The sequence below is a fragment of the Macaca fascicularis genome, chromosome 10 (genome assembly GCF_037993035.2).
Source record: "Macaca fascicularis isolate 582-1 chromosome 10, T2T-MFA8v1.1".
In the NCBI taxonomy this organism is placed as follows: domain Eukaryota; kingdom Metazoa; phylum Chordata; class Mammalia; order Primates; family Cercopithecidae; genus Macaca; species Macaca fascicularis.
The window spans coordinates 16378969-16397377 of NC_088384.1; the positions used below are offsets into that span (position 1 = coordinate 16378969).

The 18409-nt window shown below is 41.2% G+C and overlaps 1 protein-coding gene across 5 annotated transcripts in view; it reads right to left on the bottom strand.

The window, feature by feature from the left end:
* Positions 1–18409, bottom strand: part of HMGXB4 (HMG-box containing 4) — a 40460-nt gene that overhangs the window by 4464 nt on the left and 17587 nt on the right. For all 5 annotated transcript variants that reach the window (XM_005567464.5, XM_065522210.2, XM_005567465.5 and 2 more), the window contains 4 exons: positions 7908–7989; positions 5614–5678; positions 3889–3994; positions 2939–3108 (listed from right to left, as the gene is read on the bottom strand). In XM_005567464.5, coding sequence (XP_005567521.2) covers positions 2939–3108; positions 3889–3994; positions 5614–5678; positions 7908–7989 — 423 coding nt within the window. The remainder of the gene's footprint in view (positions 1–2938; positions 3109–3888; positions 3995–5613; positions 5679–7907; positions 7990–18409) is intronic.

An 18409-nucleotide genomic window follows, 5' to 3' on the forward strand; every position in this document is an offset into this window, starting at 1 on the left:
CTGAACCAAAGTTGGGTAAGCATTCAATAAAATGTTAATATATAGGGAAGATAATATCTAAAACCCCAAAAATGTAAGTAATTAGCAATATTATTCCATTACCTTTGCCCTATAGTTATTTATAGCTAATTTATCTTTGTCACATCTAGACTTGGATTGTTGTTATAACTTCTCCCCAATTCTGGTCTCTTTTCACTTCCAATCTAAAATAAAAGATATTCTCAGAGAAAAGTAAATGAGAGCTCTGATCTCATCCCTTTCCACTCTAAAAACCCCTGTAGCTCCCCAACAGTAAAGTATACACACTTCAGAATGTCTATGAAGTCCCTCTGCAATTTGGGTTCTAGCCTTAACTTTCTTAAGATATATATATATATATATGTATTTTTTAATTTTTATTTTTTTTGAGACAGGGTCTCACTCTGTTGCCCAGGCTGGATGGTGGATGGAGTGCAGTGGTGTGATCTCGGCTCACTGCAACCTCCACCTCCCGGTTGAAGCAATTCTCCTGCCTCAGCCTCACAAGTAGCTAGGATTACAGGTGTGCACCATCACGACTGGCGAATTTTTGTATTTTTAGTAGAGACAGGGTTCTGCCATGTTGGCCAGACGGGTCTCAAAACTGTTGGCCTCAAGTGATCCTCTCATTCTGGCTCCTAAAGTGCTGGGATTACAGGCATGAGCCAGAGTGCTCAGCCTCTAGCCTTAATTATCTAACTTATGCATTGTATGTTCTAGTTTTACTGCTAAAATGATGAACATTAATTTACTGTTGAACATATTATTTTGATAATTATATGTCCATTATGATGTACATTAAAAAAATAGAATATAACCCTTGAGATGTCATGAATGTCATATAAAAGCACAGACAAGTTTATTTAAATAAAACTGTAAAGTAAATAATAGTGTAAGTGGTATGTGGAAATTGTAAAATTACGGGGATCTCTGCAAATGATTAAATTCAGGCCAAAAGTGGATTAGAGGGAGAATGGGGAAAAATTGCTAATGGGTACAGGGTTTCTTTTAGGGGTAGTAATATGTTTTGGAATGAAATAGTAGTGATTCACAATTCTGTGAATATACTAAAAATCACTAAATTCTGCACTTTAAAGGGGTGAACTTTGTGCTTACTAAACTGAATAGAAATATCTGGGAAAATTCAGAATATGCTTAAAATAAACCGTTTTTACTTCTTATGAAATTAAGAATGATTAAATATGAAAAATAAGTAAGGTCACAGAATATTTCTTCTGGAAATACCTATATCCATTCGGTTATCGAGACTATGTGAAAGTGCTGAAGTTCTTTTGACTCCTGCTAAGTTTTTTAGAAACTAGCCAAAGAATTTAGATACAGCTTCAGCTCTTGTGGCCTTTGGCATTTTATTTGTTGAATAATTCAATTTCCACACTGAAGCAAGTGATTAGTTTTACATTCCTACACTAATTTCTTAGCTTAAAAATGGCTTTAGTAGCTTAGACTGGCTTCTTTGCTGAAATGTCTTACTATAACTTGGTAGAAAGCAGGACTACTGTACTACTGAGTTAGCTAAGGGGACAGTATAGTTAGAAATTGAATATGGTGATAGAAGCAAAACACGACAGCTGTGCAGGTTAAGTGATTTTGAAATCGAAGCTTAAAAGGACAAAAATCTCCCAAGGGCACATAGCACTGTATAATTTAAGTGCAGAGTACTGGAGAGCTGGGTACTTAACTTCTCCATTTGCTACCTATTTTCAAAATAGAAGAACTCTTAATCTCCTATACAATTGAATCTATTCAAGACTTTGCTGGAAATGCACAGAAAAATGCAAAGTCTCTTAGAAGTAGATAGAAGTAATCAAAACTGCTATGGAATTTGTACTCATCGTTTTTCTTGCCTTTTGTTTTTGTTTTTTTAAAAGAGATAAGGTCTTGCTCTGTCACTCAAGCTGGAATGCAGTGCAGCAATAATAGCTTACAGCCTTTGAGCTCCTGGGCTGAAGCAATCCATCTGCCTTAGCCTTCCGAGTAGCTGGGTCTACAGGTGTGCACCATTATACCTGGCTAATTTTTAAATTTTTTGTAGAAATGGGGTCTCGTTATGTTGCCCAGGCTGCTCTCCAACTCCTGGCCTCAAGCAATCCTCCTGCCTCAGTCTCCCAAATTGCTAGGATTACATACATGGGCCACTGTGCCCAGCCGCCACTGCATTTCTTCTTTTTTTTTTTTTTTCTTTGTGATGGAGTCTCACTCTGTCGCCCAGGCTGGAATACAGTAGTGCGATCTCGACTCACTGCAACCTCCGCCTCCCAGGTTCAAGCGATTCTCCTGCCTCAGCCTCCCGAGTAGCTGGGACCACAGGTGCACACCACTATGCCTGGCTAATTTTTGTACTTTTAGTAGAGACAGGGTTTCACCATATTGGCCAAGCTGGTCTCGAACTCCTGACCTTGTGATCCGCCAGCCTCGGCCTCCCAAGGTGCTGGGATTACAGGCATGAGCCACCACGCCCGGCCCCATTTTTATTTCTTTTAAATTTTTTGAATATATGTATTTTTTGAGATGGAGTCTCACTATGCTTGCCAGGCTGGTCTCGAACTCCTGGCCTTAAGCGATTCTCCCAGCTAGGCCTCCCAAATTAGGATTACAGGCGTGAGCCACTGCGCCCAGTCTCCACTGCATTTTAAAAAAATAAAAATAAGTTACAGGGTATTCCAATTTCTTTTTGTGCCATTGTTTCAATAGGATATCATTAGTGAAACTTTGAGAGCTAATAGGTAGATTGAATATCTCTATAGATATTTCTGTTATCATTATATCTTCTATATCACTGCATCCTGAGTATCTGGCATAATTTAGCATAAAGTAGATGCTCAATACATGTATGTAAAATGAGTGAATGAATCCAAATTATATGGGAAACTGTAGTCACACTGCTGATAGTTGTATTCACCTCAGTTTCCTGCAGACGGTGTCCAATGAGGCTTAGGGACTCTCCCAACAGCTGAAGATGAGCAGCAACATCAATGGGCTCTGTCTCAGGGGCTTTGGCTGGTGAGGCTGGTAAGAGCATGGTGGTGGGTGGGGATTTCTTCTGGGGTGACAGTACTCCTACAGAAGAGGCTGAGAACAGAGCAATGAGGCAGACAGGTAAAACTTGCCTACAGCCTTGAACAACACAAAATTGTTCTTCCTGATTTTCCTTTTTTATGAACTATACCAGGCATTAGCAAAATTGCGGCCTGTGGGCTAAATTCAGTCCTTGGTCTCCTTTTTTTTTTTACGGCCTGTGAGCTAAGAATAGTTTTACATTCTTAAAGGGTTATAGAAAAACAAAGAATATGTGACAGAGAATGTGAGAATGCATACAGCACACAAGGCCTATAATATTTACTCTCTGGACCTATTTTTTTTTGAGATGAAGTTTTGCTCTTATTGCCCAGGCTGGAGTGCAATGGCACGATCTCAGCTCACCACAACCTCCACCTCCCGGGTTCAAGCAATTCCCCTGCTTTGGCCTCCCTGGTAGCTGGGATTACAGGTATGCGCCACCATACCTGGCTAATTTTGTATTTTCAGTAGAGACAGGGCTTTTCCATGTTGGTTAGGCTGGTCTCGAACTCCCAACCTCAGGTGATCCACCCACCTTGGCCTCCCAAAGTGCTGGGATTACAGGCATGAGCCACTGCGCCTGGTCTACTCTCTGGCAAAGTAAAAGTTTGCTGACTTCTGATTTACATTTTCAAAATTTGAACATCTCTTTTTGGTAGCCTGTAACATTCAGTAATAATACCTGGGAATCAAGGTCCACTTCTAATACTGCAAGCTTTTTTCCCAGTTTCTTAGCAAGGAAGCAAAATTCACATGCTTTAGAGAAAAGCAGGATGGGGATGTGGTCAATACCTTTGACTTTCATGGAACCTTCTGAGCTGGATGCTTTCCTTTTCACAGTTGTGGCTTCTGCTTTGTTCTGTTTGTGCTGCAGATACTGAGCTTTTTGCTTCCAAATCTGCAATCACATCAGTGAATATTAAATTAAAATAAATTTAAAAGGACAAAAAAGTAAAAGGAAAAGCAGTTATGAAAGAACAAAACGGAGAAAAGAAAGGCAATAGTAGGAGGCAGGCAGACAGAGGGTTAATGCTAACTTTTAAGCTGGGGGTCACTGAACTGACTTCAGACAGCTGACTACATTAATATCTTTTTTTTTTTTTTTTGAGACGGAGTCTCGCTCTGTTGCCCAGGCTGGAGTGCAGTGGCTGGATCTCAGCTCACTGCAAGCTCCGCCTCCCGGGTTTACGCCATTCTCCTGCCTCAGCCTCCCGAGTAGCTGGGACTACAGGCGCCCACCACCTCGCCCGGCTAGTTTTTGTTTTTGTATTTTTTAGTAGAGACGGGGTTTCACTGGGTTAGCCAGGATGGTCTCAATCTCCTGACCTTGTGATCCACCCGTCTCGGCCTCCCAAAGTGCTGGGATTACAGGCTTAAGCCACCGCGCCCGGCCTACATTAACATCTTAGTAGAGGACTATAAACATTCCTCAATGCTAATGGTCAAATCTTGGCACTGATTTTTAGATCACTGTAAGTTGAAATGTAAAATCACAGATTAAACATCTGGTTCAATATAATGTCTCTGTGGTTCTTCTAATCTGCTGGTTGGCAATACCAACACAACAGCAGGATAACAATAACATGGAAAACAAAAACTAAGGGAAAACAAAAACTAAGGATAATCTATCTGGGTGAAAAATAGTTGTTCATCTAGATGACATATTGCTCCTATATGACCTTCATATCATAAGTCTCAATGATTCAGATATGACTGATTTTTGTTTTTTTTTGAGATGGAGTTTTGCTCTTGTTGCCCAAGCTGGAGTACAATGGCGAGATCTTGGCTCACTGCAACCTCTGCCTCCGGGGTTCAAGCGATTCTCCTGCCTCAGCCTCGCAAGTAGCTGGAATTACAGGCATGCACCACCAAGCCTGGCTAATTTTTTGTATTTTTAGTAGAAACGGGGTTTCGCCATGTTGGCCAGGCTAGTCTCGAACTCCTGACCTCAGGTGATCCACCTGCCTCAGGCTCCCAAAGTGCTGGAATTACAGGCGTGAGCCACCATGCCCAGTCCAGATATGACTGTTTATCAGTGTCTTACTAGCTTCTTGACAGTAGGGTACATTATTTGGTAATGGTTGATGAGGATAATGACCTTGAACCTGGTTACCTAGTAAGCACATTCTCATGTTTTTATTGTCTGCAGTGACTGCTAAGTGGATAACTTTCCTCAGTTCTCAGACCATGACTGATTACTAGGTGTTTTCAGTAAAGGGCTGTGATTTTATAATTTAACACTTTAGTTATGCCTCAACTTAGAACATCTTTTGGCTCAAATGTAACACTGTTGGAAAAAACTAGACCAGGTTAGAAAAGACAGCCTTGCTATAGCTAAATCCTCACGTACAGTGAACTGGCACTAACAGTGTTATGTCCTCTGCTAAACCATTTTCTATTGATTTGTAATTTTCTTCACTATTTTCAGTGCTGTCTGGCTGGCTGGTCTATGGAAGAATTAGGTATTTTGGAAGGCAAGAAGCACTGAAAAATACATTTGTAAGAAAGTGTACTTACCAGTTTGTCTTTTTCTGGCAATTGCTTCCACACTTCAGCCAGTTTTTTACTAAGTTCCCCAAAATCTGGCATAAAAGAGTAAAACACTCAATACAGTAAAAGGTTAGCCATTAACAAAACAGAAGATTGGTGAGAGCGAAAACTGTGAAAAGGGTTTTGAAGGTCAGATTTAAATATTGCAAGATTCTTTGAGAAAACCAACCCCAATCCCATGGCTTTTCTTTGATTTTTTTCTATAGGGAAGGGGATGTTTTGATGGTCACAAGACAGTCTCAACTCCTAACCCATCTATTCCCTAGGGATTTATTCCTTAAGCATCTTTCTAGTGTCTTTTTTTGAGACTGAGTCTGGCTCTGTTGCTCAGGTTGGAGGGCAGTGGTGTGATAATAGCTCACAGCAGCCTCAACCACCTGGGCTCAAACCACCCTCTCACCTCTACCCCCCCACGTAGCTGGGACTACAGGCACGGGCTACCTACCACACCTAGCTAATTTAAAAAAATTTTTTTTTTTTTTTTTTTTTTTTTTTTTTTTTGAGATGGAGTCTCGCTGTGTCGCCCAGGCTGGAGTGAAATGGAGTGATCTTGACTCACTGCAACTTCTGCCTCCTGGGTTCAAGTGATTCTCCTGCCTCAGCCTCCGGAGTAGCTGGGATTACAGGTGTGCACCAAAATGCTAGGCTAATTTTTGTATTTTTAGTAGAGACAGGGTTTCACCATGTTGGCCAGGCTGGTCTTGAACTCCTGACCTCGTGTAATCCACCCACCTCGGCCTCCCAAAGTGTTGGGATTACAGGCATGAGTCACTGTGACTGGCTATTTTTTTAAATTATTATTTGTAGAGATGAGGTCTCATTATGTTGCCCAAGTTGGTCTCAAACTCCTGGGCTCCAGCAATTCTCCTACTTCAGCCTCCCGAAGTGCTGAGATTATAGGCATGAGCCACTGCATCCTCCCTCTGGTGTCTTTAATTTGATCCCACAATACAAGGCCTATCAACTTAGGTTAAAAAATATGTGTAGAATTTGAAAAAAGGTGTTAGGCTTTTACCAAATTTCTGAACAATTAGAACCAAAGAAGGATTTCCCTAGAGTAGCTCAGAAGCAATCCTCTAGATGTGTAATCTTACTCTTCCACTGTATAACAGTTTTATGCTTTATAAAGCATATTCATGTGTGCCTCACTGCGGCCTTTTGGAGTTGGTAGGGCAGCGATTTTACACATTAGGCAAAGGAAATCTGTAGCGGTTAAGTGACATGTGTCTCACCTCATTAACTTCTAATACAGAGACAAATACAGACAGTCCCTGACTTATGATGGTTTGACTTTTGATTTTTCAATATGTACTCAGTAAAAACTGTACTTCTAGTACCCATACAACCATTCTGTTTTTCACTTTCAGTACAGTATTCAATACATTACACAAGATATTCAACACTTTATTATAAAACAGGCTTTGTGTTAAATGACCTTGCTCAAGTGTAGGCAAATGTTAAGTGTCCTGAGCACATTTAAGGCCCACCTTAAATGTGTTCTGTAGGCTAGGTGTATTAAATGCATTTTTGACTTAGAGTATTTTCAACTTTCAATGGGTTTATCGGGATGTAACACTATCGTAACTTGAAGAGCATCTTTACAACAATATAATACAAGACATCTCATTATAACTTTATATTCAAGGGCAGTTTAAGGAAAAGGCCAATTGTAGAATCTTGGAAATAAACAATTGTATATTTTTGTGCAATTTTTTTTTTTTGAGACGGAGTCTCGCTCTGTCGCCCAGGCTGGAGTGTAGTGGCCGGATCTCAGCTCACTGCAAGCTCCGCCTCCCGGGTTCGGGCCATTCTCCTGTCTCAGCCTCCTGAGTAGCTGGGACTACAGGCGCCCGCCACCTCGCCCGGCTAGTTTTTTGTATTTTTTAGTAGAGACGGGGTTTCACCGTGTTAGCCAGGATGGTCTCGATCTCCTGACCTAGTGATCCACCCGTCTCGGCCTCCCAAAGTGCTGGGATTACAGGCTTGAGCCACCGCGCCCGGCCTATTTTTGTGCATTTATGTATGTGCTTTATAACATTTATTTTTACGTAGTTTCCCACCTTATCAGTTTAAGAGATATGTATAGAAAGTTCATCTCTTTTACAGATGAGGTAAACTAAGGCAAAATCTGAAGTGATTTGCAGAGCTGAGGAAAGAAACAAGATTATCTATGCTCTAATGCTACAGGAAGAAGAAATTAACTGCACTGCTTCAAGATATAAATGGAAAGCAAAAGCGCTACAGATCAGCAAAGTTCTTACCTATACCTGGATGGTCAGCCACAATGGTCACGCGATACTCTTTACAGAACACCTGGTAGGCCGACATGTTCTTCTTTTTTGGCTAGTGCCACATAGAAGATACAACAGGGTAAGACTTGATTAGAACCCAAGTTTAGTAACCCTGAAACCACAGTAATAAAATAGAAGGATACCTAAACTTTTTCATCAAGGGAAGAGTTGCAAACTACTAACCAGCTTTCTTAAACAGAATAATAATTTTTTTTTTTTTGAGATGGAGTCTTGCTCTGTCGCCCAGGCTGGAGTGCAGTGGCGCAATCTTGGTTCACTGTAACCTCCCCTCCTGGGTTCAAGCGATTCTTCTGCCTCAGCCTTCCAAGTAGCTGAGATTACAGGTGCCCACCACCATGCCCGGCTAATTTTTGTATTTTTACTAGAGATGGGGTTTCACCATGTTGGCCAGGCTGTTCTCGAACTCCTGACCTCAGGTGATGCGTCCACCTCGGCCTCTCAAAGAGCTGGGATTATAGGCGTGAGCCACCGTGCCTGGCCAGGAAAATACATTTTTAATCCATGTTACTTACCACTCAGAGATGAGCATCAGTTTTAATTTTAGTAGGTAAAAACCACATGCTAAATTATTTGTAAAGACCTTCCTTCTCCCTATATACAATCCCATGTTACATATTTCTTTCAGAATTCAGTGTTAAGAAAATCTTTATCACTCCTGGGGTATCTATTTTTCTCACCTTTGAAAATCTGAACCATATAATTTCCTTTTAAACTCTGGAGCCAGAAATGCAAGAGCCAAATCTATGTTCTTTTTGCTTCTCTGGTTTTGATTTCTAATCTTGTAATTTCCATCATCCTGCTTTTATTGTCATTTGTAGCTTCTCATTATTGGACTATTCACATTCTTTGGGTTCAAGGTAAGAAGCGAATAAATAACTGAAGACAATTCTTTGGTAGTCACTGTCAGATGAAATGTCTTCACTTCAACAAACTGCTCTGTACTACCTGAGGCATGTTTGTTCTTCACTATATTCTGACCCAATGGAAAAGGAATATATGATTTTTGAGAAACAAAATCAAATTATTTTTAAAGTCAGTTCAATAAGAGACATATAAAACAGATGATTATATTTTTATGCATTCCATTTTACAATTATACATGGTCTAAGGGGAAAAAGTTAAGTTTTTTCTATCAAGAAAGAGACATGCAATTAGATTCATCTATCCAAATTTCTCATTGTGAGGATGGGAAAAAATAAAGTCAGAGAAATTGTAACTTGCTGAGGGTACCATCACTAAGCTAGTAGTAACACTAGACCCTGGCAGTTATAACCACAACCCAGGTAGCCCTGACTTTCAGGGTTATGGGCCCAAGAAAGAATATATGTTGCTCCCTTACAGAAAAAGTTAGCTATTAACGTAAAGAAAGGGTTATCACTTAATAATTTTAATCTAACAAACAAATATTTTCAGTATGGCTTTCCGCAAAAACTTATCTGGAAGCATCAAAATGTGATTCTCAGTCTTTCATCTATTCCTAGTCCTTTCTGGCCCTACAGTTATTAAAATGACATGAACGTGGCCAGGCGCAGTGGCTCATGCCTGTAATCCCAACATTCTGGGAGGCCGAGGCGGGTGGATCACGAGGTCAGGAGATCAAGAGCATCCTGGCTAACATGGTGAAACCTCGTCTCTACTAAAAATACAAAAAACTGGCCAGCATGGTGGTAGGCGCCTGTAGTCCCAGCTACTCGGGAGGCTGAAGCAGGAGAATGGTGTGAACCCAGCAGGTAGAGCTTGCAGTGAGCCAAGATTGCGCCACTGCACGCCAGCCTGGGCGACAGAGTGAGACTCTGCCTGAAAAAAAAAAAAAAAAAGACATGAGTGTTTGGTGCTTTCAATGCCCTTGGGAGCTTTTGTTTGCCTTAAGAGTGAGATTTTGGGACGAAAACTAAACCAGTCACACAGTCCTGTCTCATAACTTCAGAGTTGTATCTTGCTTTAAACAAAGCTCGATCGTGCACTCTGCCTAGCTGCCCTAGTTCTTCATGTTGTTCCCACAAAATAACGACCCTCAAAGGACAAAGACTGACTGAGGCTGATGGCAGTAAAAAGCTCATGTGATGACTCTGACTTTAATTCCAAAAGCTATTCTGAAATCATTTGATGAATGGAAATATTCCTAGAACACTTTCCAAGGTAACTGCTTTGAATGAGATTGCACTTATTTGAGATAAAATTTGTGGTATGTTTGTTAAATTTCATACTAATCTTTTAATCATGGCTTATCTATATGCCTGAAATTTACTAGAATACATGATGAAAGAATAATTTGTGGAAGTCTATACGCTGCCAAATCTTTCCCAACTGTACAATCAATCTCACTTCTAAATACTGAGAACATTAGAAAATATATATGCTTGAGAGATTTCATAGCTTGTTTGGCCATATTATAAAACTTACAAGGAAGGCATTTAACAACGTTTTCTCAAACACAATATAATACTGTAAAAGGTTAATGTTCCTATTCTATAAGGCTATCCATAGCTGTCACACTAATCACAATTCTTGGCTAATATACTATAGATTCAAATTCACATATTGAAGAAAAAGGTTTCCTTCATGACTCTTACACAGGATTTTATTCAATTATGTAGAAAACAGATTAGCGTTTATTGAGTACCTGTGCTGGGTGGTGGTATAGCAAGTAGTTAGGAGGATAAGCTTTTGAAGACTAGATCTAATTATAAGGAAGTTAAGCTGCATAAAATAGTGGAAAGCACATGAAATTTATAGTTTAAAGACCCACAATCTTGTCTCAGCTTCCCCATATACTAATTATTTGATCCTGAATAAAACACATGGGAAGTGGACAGCTTTTCTAATAAGTGATATTAAAAGTATTTCAATGGCAATTAAGGAAAAGCAGAGACTAAGATTTCAAAGGAAGCAGAAAAAAAAGTAACCCATTAAAGTATTCTACTATTCATGTATTAATAATATTTACTGAGTATCCATATGTGCCAGACACTGGGAATACAGATAAGGATCAGATGTAGAATCTAACAAATGAGGCAGTTAAATATGTCATTGTAATAAAACACAGTGCTATTATAGGGAAAGCATTTGGTGCTATGGGAACATGTAGTAGGAGTGCGTTCCCAAGTTAGGGAGTCAAAGAAAGCCTTCTGGAGGAAGTGACATTTAATCTAAACCAGAGAGATGGGTAGAAGTAGGCAGATGAAGGGTGGTTAAGAGTGTTCTAGGCAGAGGAAACAACATGGGGGCACATTTATCAAAGAAGAGAGAGGTAAGAGACGATGTTAGAGAAGCAGGCAGAGTCCATAAACTGAGGCCATGTAACCCATATTAAAATGTATGGATTCTGTCTGGAAGAAGCCATACAAGTATTTTAAGCAGGAAGTTATATAGTCAGGGTTACACTTAAGGACTATGGAGAACAAACTGGAGAAGAACAAGAGCAAAGGCAGGAAGACCAATCAGGAGGCTGCTGCAGGAGTGCGGGGAAGGGATGAATGATGATGACCCGCAATCAAGACAGTGGGTTGGGAGTAAAGCAAATAAACTGGGAAGGAGGAAGATGTGACAGGATTTGTTAGAGATAGTGTGGCAAAAATGGCTTTGAAGACCAGCAAATCTGCGTTAGAATCCTGACCATGCTATTTACTAGTTACGTGAATTGCTTCATTTGCCTGACATTTCGTTTCCCTACAAGTAAAACTTGGATAACACCATTTAACTCAAAGGTGGGAATTACTCCACTGGTGTGTGGCACTTCAGTAGGTACTCAATGTTATTTCTGTGGCAAGCAGAATTATAAGATGGCCCCCAAGACCCCTTCTCCTGGGTTTGCATTCCCGTAAGGGTGGGCAAGACATGGTCATGTCATGTTATATGGCTAGGGGATTGTGCAGATGCACTTAAGGTCTCTAGTGAGTTGACTCTGAGTTAGTCAAAAGGGAGATTATCCTGACTGGGCCTGATCGTAGCAGGTGAGCACATAAAAGAGACAAGAAGCCCAGTGAGCTGTTTCGAAGACATCAACTGATTCTAAAGTTTATATGAAGAGGCCACAGACCCAGAATGGACAACACAGTATTGAAGAAGAACAAAGTCGGAGGACTGACACTACCCTACTTCAATATTACTATGAAGCTACAATAACCAAGACAGTGTGGCACTGGCGAAAGAATACACAAATACATCAATGGAACAGAATAGAGGGCCTAGAAACAAGCTACCTAAATAAAGTCAACGAATCTTTGACAAAGGAGCAAGGACAATACAATGAAGAAAAGATAGTATTTCAACAAAAGATGCTGGGACAATTGGATATTCACATGCCAAAAAAAAAGAAAAAAAAAAAAAAAAAGGAATCTAGACACAGACCTTATCCCCTTCACAAATTAACTCAAAATAAGTCTCAGACCTAAATGTAAAGTACAAAACTATAAAACTCCCAGATGGTAACACAGGAGATGATCTTGAGCTTGGCAATTACCTTCCAGAAACAGAAACCAAAGACATAATCCATGAAAGAAGGTACTGATAAACTGGGGTTCATTAAAATTAAAAACTTCTGCCAGGTGCAGTGGCTCACGCCTGTAATCCCAGCACTTTGGGAGGCCGAGGCGGGCGGATCATGAGGTCAGGAGATTGAGACCATCCTGGCGAACACAGTGAAACTCCGTCTCTACTAAAAATACAATAAATTAGCTGGGCGAGGTGGTGGCGCCTGTAGTCCCAGTAACTCAGGAGGCTGAGGCAGGAGAATGGCGGGAACCCGGGAGGCGGAGCTTGCAGTGAGCGGAGATCACACCACTGCACTCCAGCCTGGGCGACAGAGCGAGACTCCGTCTCAAAAAAAAAAAAAAAAAAAAATCAAAAACTTCTGCTCTGCAAAAGTCACTTAAGAAAATGAGGCCGGGCGCGGTGGTTCAAGCCTGTAATCCCAGCACTTTGGGAGGCCGAGACGGGCAGATCACGAGGTCAGGAGATCAAGACCATCCTGGCTAACATGGTGAAACCCCGTCTCTACTAAAAAATACAAAAAACTAGCCGGGCGAGGTGGCGGGTGCCTGTAGTCCCAGCTACTCGGGAGGCTGAGGCAGGAGAATGGCGTAAACCCAGGAGGCGGAGCTTGCAGTGAGCTGAGATCCGGCCACTGCACTCCAGCCTGGGCGACAGAGCGAGACTCTGTCTCAAAAAAAAAAAAAAAAAAAAAAAAAGAAAAAAAAAAAAAAAAAAGAAAGAAAATGAAAACACAGGCCGGGCGTGGTGGCTCAAGCCTGTAATCCCAGCACTTTGGGAGGCCGAGACGGGCGGATCACGAGGTCGGGAGATCGAGACCATCCTGGCTAACATGGTGAAACCCCGTCTCTACTAAAAAATACAAAAAAAAAAACTAGCCGGGCGAGGTGGCGGGCGCCTGTGGTCCCAGCTACTGGGGAGGCTGAGGCAGGAGAATGGCGGGAACCCGGGGGGCGGAGCTTGCAGTGAGCTGAGATCCGGCCACTGCACTCCAGCCTGGGCGGCAGAGCGAGACTCCGTCTCAAAAAAAAAAAAAAAAAAAAAAAAAGAAAATGAAAAGACAATCCACAGACTGTGAGAAAATATTTACAAGGGGCATAGCTGATAAAGAACTATTATCCAAAAATCTCTTTTTTTTAAGACAAGCTCTCACTCTGTCATGCAGGCTGGAGTGCAGTGGTGTGATCATAGTCCCCGGCTTCAGCCTCCTGAGTAGTTAAGACTACGAGTACATGCCACCATGCCTGACTTTTTTTTTGTTTTTTTGTAGAAATGCAGTCTTGCTGTGTTGCCACAGTGAGACTCCAACTCTACAAAAAATTTAAAAATTAGCTGGGTGTGGTGGTATGTGCTTGTAGCCCCAGCTACTCAGGAGGCCGAGGTGGGATAATCGATTGAGCTCAGGAGCTCGAGGGTGCAGTGAGCTAGGATTGTACCTCTGCACTCCAGCCTGGGTGACAGAGTGAGACCCCATCTTAAAAAAAATAATAACATTAAAAAAAATACATAAAATTTAAAAGCCCTAGACCCCAGGTGGTGGTTTGGAAGGGGCTTAATGACATTTCTTGGGTAGACTTTTCAGTCACTCATTCTTTGAGGCAAGAAATATTGAAGGTATTGGGGACTCAATGGCAAATGAGACAGACCAAGATCTTTGTCCGAATGGGGCTGAGATCCCATGGTACAGCCACTTTGGAAAACAGTTTGGTGGTTCTCAGAAAACTAAATGTTCTTAACATATAATCCATCAGCTGTGCTCCTTGGTATTCACCCAAAGGAGGTGAAAACTGATGTCCACACAAAAACCTGCACTTGGAAGTTTATAGCAGCTTCATTCATAACTGCCAAAACTTGACAGCAACCAAGACGTCCTACAGTCAGTGAATGAATAAACTGTAGTACTATATCTAGACAATGGAATATTATTCAGTGCTAAAAGGAAAAAAAGAAAGTTGTCGAGCCATGGAAAGACATGGAGGGAATTTAAGTACATATTAGTAAGTGCAAGAAGCCAATCTGAAAAGGCCAGATACTGTATGATTCCAACTATGTGGCATTCTGGAAAAGGCAAAACTATAGAGACAGTACAAAGTTCAGTGGCTGCCAGGGAGGTAATGAATAGGTGGACTACAGGATTTTTAGAGCAGTGAAAATACTCTGCCTGAGACTGTAATGGCAGATACATGTCATCATACATTTGTCCAAACCCATAGAATGGACAACACCAGGAGGGAGCCCCAGTGTAAACTATGGACTCTGGGTGATAATAATGTGTCAGTGTAGGTTCATCAGTTGTAACAAATGTACTAGTCTGGTGGGGGATGTTGATAGTGTGGAAGGCTGTGCACCTGTGGGATGGGAGATATATGGGTTACCTCTGTACTTTTCTCTCAATTTTGTTGTTAACCTAAAGCTGCTGCTGCTGCAAAAAATTAAAATCTTAAAAGAGTTTCCTGAACAAATTTCACATGAATAGAAACCACACTGGCTGGGCGCGGTGGCTCACACCTGTAATCCCAGCACTTTGGGAGGCCAAGGCGGGTGGATCACCTGAGGTCAGCAGTTCAAGACCAGCCTGGCCAACATGGTGAAACCCCATCTCTTCTAAAAACAGAAAACTTAGCCAGGCATGGTGGCATGTGCCTGTAGTCTCAGCTACTCGGGAGGCTGAGGCACGAGAATCACTTGAACCTGGGAGGCAGAGGTTGCAGTGAGCTGAGATGGTGCCATTGCACTCCACTCTGGGCAACATGAGTAAAAGTGTCTCAAAACAAAAACAAAAACAAAACAAAAAAAAAACCCCACATCAAACCAACATTAAGAAACACAGAAACAAAATGAGAGAAGGCGGCACGACAGTCTCTGACTGGTCTCGAATTTTTAGAAAACAAATTGCCATGAGTCCTACAACTATAAGGGACTGAAAGTGGCCAACAACTTGAATGAGCTTGAACCTTGGATGAGAACCCAGCTCTAGTGGACACCTTGACTTCAGTCTTGTGAGACCCTGAGCAGAGAACCCAGTTGAGTCCTCCAGGAGGACTTTGAGCTACACAACTGTGAGATAGTAAATGGATATTGTTTTAAACTGCTAAGCTTGTGATAATTTGTTATGACACAAGAGAAAACTAGTATGAATTCTTTTCTATTCCCTATGCATTTTCCAAAATAGCAGTTGTGGCACCCAAAAAGCCAACACAAGCTTTTGAAAAAATAAAAATTGTGGTGAAGGAGGATAGGGTGAAATCATTTGACCTTTATCAGACAAATAGTATCAAGCCATTTTAATTTTTCACTGAAATAGCAAACCAAACTAAAAATACTAAATTTTAGTATTCTTCTGGTGAAGCCAGTTCTGTTTAGAGATGATAAAGCAGTATATTGTGGGTGCTGGATTTCATTTATTAATTTAGTATCAGCTTTTTATTTCCCAACATCTTAAGTGTTTTAAAGATCCCCTCTTTCAAATCCTCCTTTATTGGGCCTAAGATACAATGGAGAGGCACCACATGCACACCCAAACACATACACACGCTCGCACAAGAGTTCATGTAAGGGGTACTCGTGGCCATTTGGCGAGGTATGGGTTAATTAGTCTGGGTGTTCCACCTGCCACTCATTCCACTCTAAGAACCTATACCTGGAATGAGTGGGACAGGAGATATAAATCTATTCTCCCCAGATAGTTTCTGTGTCTCTCTCAGTGTGGGCAACTCACCACCCAAGTGTGATTCTGATGTTTGTAGCTAAGGTAGTTTAAAAAATGAAATAAAATCGTGGTTCCTGAACAAGGCCAATGACTTCATCTGGTGGTGGAGAGAAAAATCTAGCTGCGCTGGAATGACATTCTGTTGAACTGAGACTCTGTCAGCCTTCAATGTAGAGCCTTCCTAAAGGACTTTCAAGGGAAACTCTGACTACTTACACTGTTCGCTTTACAAGCTGACTTAAAACCTAACCGTTATGTAAGATGCAACTCTAGTTTGTGGACCTAAAGTTCAGATTTCAAACTTAAGGGTTAAAAATTTTCCATGGCACATTTTTATACATTAAAAATATACAAATAAAGGATGATCTCTACAAATACAAAACATTTCCATGAGATTCCAAATGCAAGGTCAATAATTCCACTCTAAATTTTCTCATGAAAGAAAACATACAGGATGGAAGTAGATTACAGCTGGGATACACAGAAGCTTCTTTCATGAATAAAATGTTAGTATTTTAAAAACTTGGACACTTTATTATTAGTAGCAAATTACTTGCAACAAGTCCACTTAACTACATGTGACTCATGAGATGACCGTTTTTTACTGCCAGGATCTCCTTTTAAATATTTGATGAGGTATGTCACAGTATCAAGAATATTCAAAAAGCAACTTCTTTTTAAGCAACAGGGTCTCGCTATGTCACCCAGGATGGAGTGCAGTGGCTCATTATGGCTCACTGCAACCCTGAATGGGTTTAAGTGATCTTCCTGCCTTGGCCTCCCAAAACTCTGCAATTACAGGTGTGTGCCACTGCTCCTGGCCCAAAATGCAACTTCTTAATGCTCTTTATAAAGTGTCCTGCTTAACTCTTTTGGGTCATAGAACTCCAAGAACCTGTTGAAAAATCTCTCCTCATAACTCCAGTTTAAGATCCTGTTTTAAAGAATACAATATTTTGGCCTGGCGTGGTGGCTCAAGCCTGTAATCCCAGCACTTTGGGAGGCCGAGGCGGGCGGATCACCTGAGGTTAGGAGTTCAAGACCAGCCTGGCCAAGGTGTTGAAACCGTTTCCACTAAAAAGACAAAAATTAGCTGGGTGTGGTGGCCAGCACCTGTAATTCCAGCTACCTGGGAGTGTGAGGCAGGAGAATCACTTAAACCCGGGAGGCGGAGGTTGTAGTGAGCTGAGATCGTACCACTGCACTACAGCCTGGGTGACAAGAACAAAACTCTGTCTCTCAAAAAAAAAAAAAAAAAAAAAGAAAAGAAAGAAAAGAAAAGAAAAGAAAAGAAAGAAAAAAAAAATTTGGTGACGTTAATATTACATAGGAGCCACTATTATAAGACATTTACCCATAGAAATTCCCTTAAACATCATAACAACCCTATGAAGTAAGTTCCATCATTCCTGCCAGTGTAAAAATGAAGAAACTGAGATCCAGACTCACAACTCCATGGAGTGGCAGGGCAACTAAACACAGACAGCCTGGCTTCGGAGCCTGGACTTGTAACCATTTTACCACCTGATGCTCTTCTGAACTAACTTGACTGACATACCCAAATCTGATCTGGCTAAAAGGAAAAATAGCAGATAAGTAAGGTTTCCATGCCAAAGTTTTTATTTTAACTACATTGAATGAAAATCTTTCCACATGTACTCTATACTTCTGCTCTCCCTCATACCACATCAATGAATATAATTTAACCACTTTCTGTATATTGAAATGAGCATGGTTCTTGTAGTCAGAAAAACCTGGGTTCTAATTCCTGTTCTGCCAGTAACAGGTATGTCCTGGGGCATGCTATTTCATTTATTTAAGCTTATTTCTGTGAAACTGAGATGACAATACCTACACCTCATTGGGTTCTTGTGAAAATTCAGTGATAGGCCAGGAGTGGTGGCTCAAGCCTGTAATCCCAGCACTTTGGGAGGCCGAGACGGGTGGATCACGAGGTCAGGAGATCGAGACCATCCTGGCTAACACGGTGAAACCCCGTCTCTACTAAAAAAAAAAATACAAAAAACTACAGCCGGGCACAGTGGCGGGCGCCTGTAGTCCCAGCTACTCGGGAGGCTGAGGCAGGAGAATGGCGTAAACCCGGGAGGTGGAGCTTGCAGTGAGCTGAGATCCGGCCACTGCACTCCAGCCTGGGCGGTCTCGAAAAAAAAAAAAAAGAAGATTCAGTGATATACAGTAGATAAAAAAACTAGTGCAGTGCCTAGAACATACGAGGAACTCTACATGTACA